This window comes from Gobio gobio, assembly GCF_949357685.1.
Source record: "Gobio gobio genome assembly, chromosome: 11".
Classification (NCBI taxonomy): Eukaryota; Metazoa; Chordata; class Actinopteri; order Cypriniformes; family Gobionidae; genus Gobio; species Gobio gobio.
In genome coordinates this window covers 44401802-44414891 of record NC_137104.1, presented here as the reverse complement: position 1 = coordinate 44414891, position 13090 = coordinate 44401802, and the positions used below count along the sequence as shown (strand labels likewise).

The 13090-nt window shown below is 40.6% G+C and overlaps 1 protein-coding gene across 1 annotated transcript; it reads left to right on the top strand.

Moving 5' to 3' along the window:
- Positions 1 to 5872: 5872 nt before the first annotated feature.
- On the top strand, positions 5873 to 11308 carry LOC307133482 (4-galactosyl-N-acetylglucosaminide 3-alpha-L-fucosyltransferase 9-like; the record flags this gene model as incomplete). The annotated part of the gene is made up of 2 exons (XM_079828564.1): positions 5873 to 5996; positions 10236 to 11308. 2 exons carry the CDS (start codon positions 5873 to 5875, stop codon positions 11306 to 11308), a joined length of 1197 nt encoding a protein of 398 aa, XP_079684690.1.
- Positions 11309 to 13090: the final 1782 nt, after the last annotated feature.

Here is a 13090-nt window from a genome sequence, read left to right as displayed (position 1 = left end):
ACCGACTGTGTTTATGTAAACCTTGTGTGTATTTGACAGTACAGGGCTTGGGCGTCGCGTTGCATTCTGGGACGTGGCGGCCATGTTGATGGCCTCACGAATGTAAACATACAGCAAATCGAACGAGGAGAAGCAGAGTTGGGAGAAAGAAAAACTACGTTAAATTCCCGAAAAGGATGTGGAATTTACCGGGATACATTAAATAGGGAAGCCAGGGACCAGTAACTTATATGGACAAAATCGGAACTATTAACGGTTTGGATCCATATGCAATGTGCAGTTCACAAATGGATGGGTTCAGGAGCTGCAGATCATGAAGCCTATGTAGCGTTAACCTTTTACCTTGAAGCATTCCAACTGCACTGCACCTGTGTTCTCTTCGGGTGTTCTCAGGTTGCACTACTTGCAAATAAACACTGAAAAACATCTGATTGTGTGACACTTCTTGCTTTTGCACATTATACTGTTATTGCGTCTTGTTTATAAGACACATGCATTTAATTTAAGTATATTTATTGTGGAGATTGTGGGTATGGATGCAACCGACACTTATGGCTGTATTTAATGCACATTTATTTCAGGACAACACTAGGGCTCATGTTTGTCAGAGCACAACATACAGACACAATCTTATCGAGGAATGTCATGTCTTCATCCTTGCATGGAAACACCATGTGAATCGGTACTTTATCTGACAAAATAGTGTACTTGTCCCTTTCCACGTGAATTCGGAGGTGGGCATTTTTTCTTGTGCTCTCCACATCTCTTGCATCCAGCTGACAGCGTCCTTTTGTGAAAGCCGACGACTCTTTGTTACCTCGGATACTTGGTCTGCGTGGTTGCGCTTCCAAGCAGGAAAACGGTGGAAAGTTAATCCATTTTTGACGCCAATTAAGACACACGACTGAGAGGGAGTACGTCTGTAAACAATGCGCAGTAGTCCGAGTAGCAGTAAAGGAGGCCATCAATATGGCCGCCACGCCAAGTAATGACGTCACGACCAGTGTTGGGGGTATTACAAGTAACTTGAGTTACGTAATAATATTACTTTTTCCAAGTAACTAGTAAAGTAACGCATTACTTTTCAAATTTACAACAAAATATCGGAGTTACTTTTTCAAAAAAGTAACGCAAGTTACTTTTTCACATTAATTTGACTGACAGCTCTCCTGCCCCCATGTTGAGAAAAATAAGTGCAGAGGCGTTGTGTGATATTGTAGTTCTAGACTAAATGTGATTATTTATTTATCTCACTTGCACAATAAAGATTCTGTACTCCTCAAAATGAATAAAATCAGTCAAATACAAAATCAGAGTACTATGCAAACCTACAATAATTAAACTATGTTTATGCATAATCTACCTTTATATTTAATTTACCAATGTCTTGCTGCTGACCTTTGATGATGAAAAGTACTAGATTTTTTGTTTTTATTGGAAAAACTTTTTTCTCCTGCATCCAATTCTACCATTATCCAGAGCTGCGCCCTCGACTGTTCATACGTGAATATGCATTTTTACCTCAGCCTGGGGCTTATTTCAATTTTGGTATGAAGAGGTCTTTACCGTTGCACAAAAATATAACTTTATTGTTATAAACAAAAACAAGCCCAGCCCAGGTGAGAAAAAAGTAACGCAAAAGTAATGTAACGCATTACTTTTCTTAAAAAGTAACTAAGTAACTCAATTAGTTACTTTTTAAGGGAGTAACGCAATATTGTAATGCATTACTTTTCAAAGTAACTTTCCCCAACACTGGTCACGACGCCCAAGCCCTATTAGCGCAGTAAGACTACTTAGTCCAGTAAAAGCGCATGTTAAAACCGTGCACACGCCGGCAAGGCTTTAAAACACATGCAAATAATGAGCTTTGGTGATTGTGAATAACTATAGTGTCCCGTGAGTATAACTCTACCACTAACGTGTGATGTGAATGTATGTCGCGCTGTTCAGTATATGGGGATGGAGGCAAAAGATAGAATTTGTAGAAAAATACTTAATTAAATGCAAAACCGAAACGGAGCCGAAGCCGTACCGAACGGTTCAATATTATATTGAGAATAGTGGCATCCCTAATATATATATATGTATAGGGAGAGAGAGAGGGCAGGAGAGAAAACAGTCTGTTGGCTGGGTGAGAGGAGTCCTTAAGTATGCTGCGAGCTCAGTGCAGACAGCGTTTCCTCTGGATGTGCTCGATGGCAGGTAGTGGAGTCCCTGTGATTTGCTGGGCAGTTTTCACCACCCGCTGCAGTACCTTGCGCTCCGCAACAGAGCAGCTCACATACCATACTGCGACACAGTTGGTCAGGATGCTTTCTATTGCGCAGCGATAGAAGTTCACCAGGATAGCCGAGGAGAGCTGATTCTTCCTCAGTGTCCTCAGGAAGAAAAGGCGCTGGTAAACCTTCTTGACCAGGCTGGAGGTGTTGGTTTTCCAGGACATGTCTGCCGAGATGTGGATCCCCAGGAACTTGAAACTGGAGACACGCTCAACAGCCATTCCATTGATGTGGATGGTGTCGTGTGTGCCTCTTGACTCTTTCCTGAAGTCCACGATGAGCTCCTTCGTTTTGGTGGTGTTGAGGAGCAGGTTATTTTCAGTGCACCATGTGGCCAGGTGCTGGATCTCCTCCCTATAGGCAGTCTCATCGTTGTTACTGATGAGACCAATCACCGTAGTGCCGTCCGCAAACTTGACGATGGAATTGGACCCATACACAGGCTTGCAGTCGGAGGTGAAGAGGGAGTAGAGAAACGGGCTTAGCACACAGCCCTGTGGTACACCAGTGTTAAGTGTGATGGACGTGGAGCAGGTGAATCCTGATCGAGCATTCTGGGGTCTGTCAGTTAGGAAGTCCAAAATCCAGTTGCACATTGAGGTGTTGATGCCCAGGTCTCCAAGTTTGGCTATTAACTTGGTTGGGATGACAGTGTTGAATGCTGAGCTGAAGTCAACAAAGAGCATACGTGCATACGTGTTCTTATTGTCCAGATGAGTGAACACAGTGCAGTGCCATGGAAACTGCATCCTCTGTGCTCCTATTGCTGCGGTTGGCAAACTGGTGTGAGTCCAATGTGGATGGTAGAGAGTCTTTTAGGTGTTCCAGGACCAGCCGCTCAAAGAACTTCATTACGATGGGTGTGAGTGCTACAGGGCGGTAGTCATTAGGGCACCTCGGGCTAGAGTGTTTTGGCACTGGCACAAAAGAAGTGCATTTAAAGCATGTTGGTACAGCTGCTTGGGCAAGAGACAGGTTGAAAATGTCTGTTAAAACCCCAGCAAGCTGCTCTGCACATGCCCTGAGAACACGTCCAGGGATGTTGTCTGGTCCAGCAGCCTTGTGCGCGCTGATCCGGCTCAGTGCCTTGCAGACATCTGTGGAGGAGAGTGTGATTGGTGGGTGGTCAGCTGAGGGTTTGAGCTTGGAGGCAGTTTCTCTGTTGCCTCTTTCAAAGCGAGCATAAAAGTAATTTAGCTCATTCAGGAAGTTGACATCAGTGGCTGCGTGGGGTGGAGGGGGTGGGTTTGTAGTCACTGATGGCCTGGATGCCCTGCCACATGCGCCGAGGGTCAGAGTTGGAAAAGTGTCCCTCTATCTTTAGCTTGTAGCAGTGCTTGGCCTTTTTGATACCCCTCTTCAGGTTTGCTCTGGATGTGCTGTAGGCTTGTGCTTCTCCTGATCTGAAGGCAGTATTGCGTGACTTCAGCAGGAGTCGCACTTCCTTGTTCATCCATGGCTTCTGATTTGGGTATGTGGTGATCTGTTTCTGGGTTGTAACACTGTCAATGGTGGTATTGATATGATCCAATACAGAGGAGGTGTAGGAGTCAATGTTCGTGTGAGTGCCACTGGTGGCTTGAGAAGCAAACATACTCCAGTCTGTGTGTAGAAACCTTTCCTGGAGTGTGGAATCTGCCCCTGCAGGCCACACCTTAATGGTCTTCACTGATGGCTTCACACGGTTGATGAGGGGTGCATATTTGGGGGTGAGGAACAAAGAAAGGTGATCTGACTGTCCCAGGTAGGGGAGGGGTGTCACAACGTAAGCTCCAGCCATGTTTGTGTAAACATGGTCTAAGGTTTTGTTTCCTCTGGTGTGACAGGAAACATGCTGGTGAAACTTGGGTAGCACTGACTTTAAGTTTGAGTGATTAAAGTCACCTGCAACAATAAAAGCAGCTTCCGGGTGATCAGTCTGTTGTTTACTGATGGCTGCATGAAGTTCTTTCATTGCAAGCTTGGCATCAGCATCCAGGGGAATATTGGCTGCAGTTATAATGGTGGAAGTGAACTCCCGCGGTAGATAAATGGTGTACATTTAACCATGAGAAACTCAAGGTTAGCTGAACAATGACTCCCAATAATAGCAGAGTTTGTGCACCAAGCTTTGTTAATGTAAATGCACAATCCACCACCTCTGGTCTTACCAGAGTCATCTAATGTTCTATCCGCCCGGATCGTGTGGTGTCCCGCTAGCTCAATAGCGGTGTCCGGTATTCCGCTGTTTAACCAGGTTTCCGTGAAGATTAGGACGTTACAGTTCAAAAGTTTCTTGCTGTGTGTGATATAAGTCGAATCTCCTCAATTTTGTTCACTAGCGACCGTACATTGGCAAGGAAAATGCTGGGTAAAGAGAGCTGGTGTAGTGTTAGCCTTAGCTTAGCTCTTAGTCCTCCGCGCTTCCCCCACCTTTGTTTACGATCTCGACGCCGCCTGCAAGCACTTCCGCCCGAACGGGTAGAGTGCATAGCCTCGGGTGTCCTAGCGATCTCAGGAAGGAGTCGAAGATTGTCCATAAAACTGTCGAAAATTCGCAAACCAATATCCAAAATCTCACAACGGGTGTACGATGTAAAGGCACAACTTTTCTGCACGAACAGACCCAAGATGAGCAAGAAAAATACAGCAAAATTGCAAAATCTGGAGAGACCCCGAACCTTGCGATGTACTCGCGCCGCCATCTTGGGTGTTTTGAATATATCGCCTAGACAGCGTGCAAAAACGCAATCTCACTAAGTGCCATTACATTAACCAGTGAAGCGGACTACACAATGAATCTCTTATTTACATAATGTCTACACGTTGTTAGAGAGGATTTGTGCGCATGCAGAACTCAGCACTGGACAAAAACTTGAGCGGTGAGTGAATTCTAACTTCCATACCTGTGATTGGCCATTGCGTTCAAGAAATCAACAAACATGTCTTGGTTATATTACTCACCTAAGGGAAAACACGGTGGAAATGTAATCATTTGACGAGCGATACGCACTGGATCTTTTGTCAACTCTTTTTCGCTAATAATATGCTATTATTACGAAGAAAACAGATACTAGACCAGCAGTTATGGACAGCTTCTCCCTCTAAAAGCAATCAATACCAGAAACAGCAGGCAGCAGTGGTTTGAGTGAGAAAACTACATGCTATTATCAAGTCCATCTCCCTCAGTCCGGAGAGGGGCACAAGGGTCCATGGCGAAGATCACTCTGTTTAGTTCAAGACGGCAAGACTCTACAACACATCGGTCCACACTCTAATAGTAGTCACTCACTCGCCATATCTGCAAGTCAAAACCTTTTCCATTCACAGAATTCCTTCGTCCATTCCAATGGACAAGAAAACTCAATCCCAAACGATATCCTCTTAGTCTGAGATAGTTCTTACTTTTGTAGTGGCTGTATAAGCCAGGGCAAAGTGGTATGTTCTTCATGCATAGTTTGGAAAAAACAATGTTCACACAGCGATATCCATTTCAAACAGTTTGTTATCCATTTAATGAAATGTATAGGCTATTTTAGAGTTTAAAAGCAGTGGTTCTATGGTAAGAACCGTATATTCCCACCACCTGTCCATACTGTATTAATAAATCCATGGCAGACACAGCTGATATGATAAACTCTGTTTACTACAACTCTTGCACATGCACTCAACTTCTGCAGGTCCCTTACTCTGGCAGTGGAGATCTCAATTTCCTGCCCATTAACATTTCAGCCGGTGAGGGTCCATGTAGAAGCAGTGTTTCCCACAGATTAGAAACCAATTTGTGGTGGTGGGCGGGCGGCGGGCGGCGGGCTGGCGGTTGGGGAATTTGGGGTTGGTGATTGGCACAAATATCGATTTATTTTGATCTTGATTCAGTATCAATTCATATGTAAATAGCCTACTGTACATATAAGGAAAAATAAGTTTGCCTTTTTAGCACTATTTCAAACTATTTTAAATTATATTTGCTCACATTCCTTAATATTCACTTGTGTGTGCTTGTATAAGTATCATTAAAAATATTAGGATGTAAGTTATTAATGTTTTAAAATTTCACATTTAAAGAAATCTAGTGTTTGATCATTTCTAAATGTATTCAAATGCAAAACCTAAAAATAAGTAAGCAGTTATGATCTGCAATACTTTTTTTGAACAACTAGACTAGATACATGTATATTGATTAAAGAGCCATTCAGACACCTATAGTGGGTAAACCATGGCATTACAAATGAAATTAACTATTTTTCCAGACACATAATGACTCTAATTTGCATTGGATTTCTCCATTTTAACAATAAGTACAGTCTCTGCTGGGCCTTTTTCACAATGGAGTAAATGTGATTGTCCCACTTCAGGTCCTGAGAGATGGTAGTGCCCAGGAACCTGAATGACTCCACTGCTTCCACAGTGCTGTTCATGATGGTAAGTGGGGGGAGAGCTGGGCTGTTCCTCCTGAAGTCCACTATCATCTCCACCGTTTTGAGCGTGTTGAGCTCAAGGTTGTTATAACTGCACCAGACAGCCAGCTGTTCAACCTCCAGTCTGTAATCAGACTCATCACCGTTTTGGATGAGGCCGATGACAGTGGTGTCGTCTGCAAATTTCAGGAGCTTCACAGAGGGGTCTTTAGAAGTGCAGAAGTGTCTTCAGAAGTTATGTCTGTGTACCATCCTGTATTGCGGTCCTTTAATTCTCCTAAATAAAGGGAGTCTTCCTGTATTTCCTGCTCCTCAAAAACCTCCAGCACCAGTTGCCTTGAACGACATACTACCTCATAATGCCCTCTTATACAGCCTTTCCGACATTCCGCATCCCTAGCTGGGCATTCTTTCTAACCGTGAGAGGGGATTCTGCCACATTTTAAACATTTACTCATGTTTGATGCATGGTCTGTCTGTTTCATTGCATGTCCTGCTTGTTGTTTACTGTCATTTGCTGCCTGTTTTCTTTTTACTGGACCTGAAACTGTATCCACTTCACTTTTCTCATCCGTCTGTGAACTGCTCCACATAATAGCTTGCTGCTGTTTCACTGTCTCATTCTGTTTCACCTGATTGATGGCTCTGCTTAACGTCAAGTCTGAGTCCAGCTGAAGTTTTTCCGAAAGTGCCATGTCTCTTATCACCATGACGATGCGATCACGTATTAATTCGTCTTTCAAAAGTCCGAAATTATAATGTTCTGCTAGCTTATGGACGGCCGTTACAAAACTATCAGCTGATTCTTGTTTACGCATATTAAACTTAGCTCTCTCGAAAATGACTTTATGCTTCCCCATAAAATGGTAATTGAAAAATTTTTTCACTGCCGTGTAGTTGAGCTTTTCCTCTGCATTTAAAGCGGAAGCATTCAAAATATCTTCCACTTCATCACCCATGAAGAAAATTAGAGTATTGACCTGGAATTTGTCATCTCTCTTGTTCAATCCCAACGCGACACGGTATCTTTGGAAACGTCTGATCCATCTTGGCCAATCTTTGCCATCAGCACAATCGAATTTGTCAGGAGCGCTGACATGAAAACTCTCTGTATGTGTACGAGCTGGCGCTTCGTTCTCTAACATGATGTAAACAATACAAAGTTAATTTGCAATCCTGTAATCGTTTCTCGTGTGTCAGAAGTATCAGACGTATTCGCCCGTTGTCCTTTTATTGAGTTCTCAAAACTTCTGACACCATGTAGTAATAAATCCACCGCAGACACAGCTGATACGATAAACTTTGTTTACTACAACTCTTGCGCGTGTTGGGACATCTACTACACATACCATAGAGTGTAAAAAAAAATATGGATGAGGCACCTTCACTCTCTTCCATTGTAGAAGCTGTAGAAGACAATGTCCCAATATGGCGCTGACATCTTGGGCTTATTTTGGACCTGAGTCTGCGCAGTAGTGAACATGGGACCGGAATCTGCGTAGTAGTGAGCATGAAGTAAAGCCGCACTATCAAGGCCTCGCCCGCACTCTTCCGAATCCTATGGGTGACGTCACTACGTCCATTTTTTTTTTTACAGTCTATGGGTAAAACGCCCCCAGCCACTCGGGGTAAAACGCATCATAATTATTGTAGTTACCCTGTTCTGAACATCACATTCTTTGTTTTTCCATCAAATGTAATCAAACTAGGTGGTTGAATAAAAATATTTGGACTTTATATTGAAAAATTACCTCACAGTCGCATCAGCTAGCTAGTTAGCCAGCCAGTTAGCATCAGCTAGCAATATTTTTCAAAAAGGTTAATTTTCAAAAAGGTTCATTAATAAGTAATCATATTTATGTAATGTTATTTTGGATTGTCTTTTTAATTTTAAGCTAAAACATGCTTTTACTCAGATTTTGCTGTAAACCTACAGCACATTTTCAGAGTGGGGGCATTTTACCCCACCTGTGGTAGCCATGGCACAAATTCCTTTTTTGTTAAAAATCTAATAACATGAAAACTGGAAAAAAATGTATACTTGGTTTATAATTTATGTCATTGTCACTGAAAACTAGGGTAACAATTCTAGACACATTTAACTTTTGTTTCACAGAAAAAGTAACACAGTCCTTAAACGGATCCCATGGTGTCAAGACTTGTATGGCTTAATATAACATAAACTATGTCTCTTAAATATGTAGTAGAAAACCCATTAAAGATCCACGTTATTTAAAAAATCCATTATATATTTGGACAATGGGCGGCGCCATTTTGTTTGCGTTCTAGGTTGATGACTTAGAATGGTTGCACTTGGCAATCAACTGCCGCCTGTAGCGCCAAAACCATAGTGGACATTATTGAGTGCACTCATTCAATCCCACATTGAACCGCAATAATGAGTGTAGAGCTGATGTAGGCCTACACGCAGCAGCTGTCCGAATTCACTCACTCCTTTTCATTCACTCATCAAGTGAACTGAATTAGTGGATAACGTAATAGTGAATGAGGTTTTAGGGGGCGATTTCAGATTCAGCTCCTTTCGTGGAGACTGACGAGGGCAGCCCCTAACACATCTCGATTTAGAACAGAGCAGTCTGTCAGATGTGTGTGTGTGTGTGTGTGTGTGTGTGTGCGTTTGTGGGCGTGGGCATGGGCACGCGCGATCTCGCTTGAGACCCTGTCAAATGTGTGTGTGTGTGAGCGTGCACGCACGCGCCAATTTGTTGGTGTGTATGTGTGTGTGAGAGTGTTTGTGTGCACATGTGTTTGGGTGTGTTTTAAATGCAATTACAAAGCAATTGATTGGTTTTGTTTAACTCTGACAATTTTTTCGAGTTTTGTTGTGGTAAAAATAGCTACGGGTAGCGCCAGTTGATTGCTGAGTGCAACCATTCTATGTCATCAACCTAGAACGCAAACAAAATGCCGCCACCCATTGTCCAAATATATAATGGATTTTTTAAATGACGTGGATCTTTCATGGGTTTTCAACTAGGCTACATATTTCAGTAAGAGACATAATTTATGTTATATTAAGCCACAAGTCTCAACACCATGGGATCCCTTAAAGGGGTACGTTTTACCCCACTCTACCCTAAGACACATTAAAATGCAAAATAACATTCCAAAGGCATATAAAGAAGAGTAATATATATATATATATATATATATATATATATATATATATATATATATATATATTTTTTTTTTTTTTTTTTTTTTTTTTATAATACAAATTTATATATATATATATATATATATATATATATATTTTTTTTTTATAATACAAATTTGTCTATAAATAAACATTGTACTTACAGACAGACTGGAACATTTTACCATACAAATCTTAATGACCATTTATGTATTTTTAATCCAATTGTATTATATTTAAGCCAATTATTGATGCATTCTCTATCTTCTCCCCTACATTAGGGAATTTCAGCATGTAAAATGATGTCAACAACTCCTTCCAAAACAACTCGGAGCATAATAATTTTCCTGTTTATGTTGGTATGTTTTACAATATATTTTTACCTCATACCACCAGGATTCAAATATTCAACCATAAACTTGTTCAAATGCCCTGCTGCTAAATACCAGATCAATAACTTCAGTGCAGAAACATGCCTCAGTGTTCTTAAGATGCAGAACTACATGTGCACTGTGAATGAATTACCGATGACAACATCCGGACCAAAACCCTTGACTGAGAAAGAAGAACCAGACACCATTCTGTTGATCTGGATGTGGCCTTTTGGTGTTCCTTTTAGCATTGGACCCTGCAGTTCAGCTTTCAATATCCATGGCTGTCATTTAACAGACGACAGAAGTCTGTTTAACCAAGCACACGGGGTTATGATTCATCATAGAGATATCAGTGGGGATTTATCCAACATGCCGAAGCTTCCTCGACCAGTTTTCCAGAAGTGGATATGGTGGAATATGGAGTCTCCAACTAATTCAGCTCGAATCCCCCAGCTAAAGGATCTGTTTAATCTGACTTCAAGTTACCGTCGGGATTCAGATATTCCAGTACCTTACGGCCGGCTCTCAGAGGCCACAGAGGAAGAGAAAAAATATACTATCCCAAAGAAGGATAAATTAGTTTGCTGGGTAGTAAGTCACTATGAGCCAGGCCTTAAGCGTTCACAATACTTTACTGAGTTAGAGAAATACATTCACGTGGAAGTTCATGGAGGACACTTCATCAATCGAATTAATGATGATGAATATTTAAATTTGATGCTCAGTTGCAAATTCTACTTGTCGTTTGAGAATTCCATTCATAGAGACTATATTACTGAGAAGCTTTTCAACCCTCTAGCACTTGGTACCGTTCCTGTCGTTATTGGCCCACCGAGAGAGAATTATGAGCAGTTCATACCAAGTGAAGCCTTCATCCATGTGGATGACTTCCCATCCCCAAAAGAACTGGCCGATCATCTGAAACTCATGGACCAAAACGAAGACCTATACAAGCAATACTTCAGCTGGAGAGAGCATTTTGTTTCAACGAGCACACCATTCGGTCTTGAACATGCCTGTCGGGTTTGTGATCATATTAGAAAGAATAAGCACTACAAAGTGGTCAAAGATGTCAACAGCTGGTACTGGGGTTAGAGGGGCATTTTAAAACGATGGTAAGTCATGCGTAAATAAACTTTATATTTATAAATTATACATTTATAAACCATTTGTAAAATTATGTTCTTTTGTAGCTGTTTGGTCAGGGATTATAACAGTTCAAAGAACAAAATCTAAAAAAAATGTGTTTTTTAATTCTGCAGAATGTAATAAATATTCCCCTTATACTACATTTACCACACCTCAAGATGTTGCTTTATTTGTCAGGTTTTTGTCCTTAAAATGCTTTTGTGTGTAATAATTTCTTACGCATCTCATCCCAAGCTCCCATTGCTAATTCCAAAACAAATTTTTAGAGCTTATGCAATTATTGGAGAGATATTGATAGACTGCTTAATTGTGAGTGAAAAACGCCTATGTGGTTGCCAGAACTTTACTGTAAAAAAACCGGTACAGTGTAAAAAAAAAAAAAAAGCTACTTTGGTTGCCAGTACTTTACTGTAAAATATACCATAGCAACTTTTTAGATTTCACAGGACTTAAATTTACAGTAAAAACTGTATATTTAATTTACTGATATAATGTTAATATTCCATCATACTAAAGTAATAACATCTGCTTTATACCTTTATTATATACTGATATAACCACACCATCATAATAATACAGGTGGTAAAACAGAACAACATATGATGAATAAAAGTTTGTCACAATTAGTTATCCACATTGTTACGATCAGGTATGTTTGTATATTTATTGTTCTTGTTTTCCACTAGATCTTGATTGGTTTCCACTTCTGTCACTCATCGTGGGTTCTTCTGGTGTCTCCATTGTCCTGAAGTATATAAAAGGCGATGTCACATCCATTTTCAAGAGGGCTGTGCTGTGTTTGTTTCTCTTTGAGGTTTTTGAGCTAGCCTTGAAATGTTACTGTTACTTTATTCTTTGCCCTACCCCATGTATTTAGTTTTGGATTTTGGTTTAAGCATAGTGTGTGTCCATGCTTTTTGCTCCCCTGTTTTGGTAAGACTGAGAAGAGAGAGCAGGTTATGATATGTTACGAGACATACATTGCGCTTTTGATGTGTTATTTCATTAGTTTAAGAGACCCGAAATTCGGTACCGGTACCCAACGGTACCTTTTTTCGGTACTTTAGGGATTTACATCAATAACTATAAATAGCCTGTAAGTCATTTATAGAAGTGTTATTGACATTATGCCAGAGCTGCATTGGTCTCTGTCTGCCATTGTCTGTGATGTTTGTATACTGTAATATTCACCAGATAGTAGGCTACTAGGTACTTCAATGTAATTAATAAAAACAACCATATTATTTTTTTCAGTTTATTTTAATTTCTATGAAAAAATTTCCCACAAATTATGTGCTGTGTATTTTCTAGTAATCAAAGGAAGACATAAGACATTCATTTAATTTATCTTTTAATTTACTTAAACTTTTTTGTCAAACAAAATGCTGCACAACTGAGCTTTATATGGTTAAAATTAAAAAATTAAAAATTTTAATTTAGTACTTAAAAAATAAAGTTTTGATTATTATTATTACATTTGTGTTAGTATTATTAATTGAGACGTATTTAAATTCTACTGTACAATAGTGATGTATTTGTCAATATAAACCGGACTTTTATTTTGATGGGTTGCCGTTCCTATGAGTTTCTGTCACTGCATGAAAAGTGGGATTTCCGTCAGTATGTGGCACTGTAGATTGCCGTGGAACTTCAGGTTTACGACTGTGCACGGCAATTTGCAGGCAACACCGAAAACTGCCGTAAATTGTCGGAAATTGACGTGGGCCT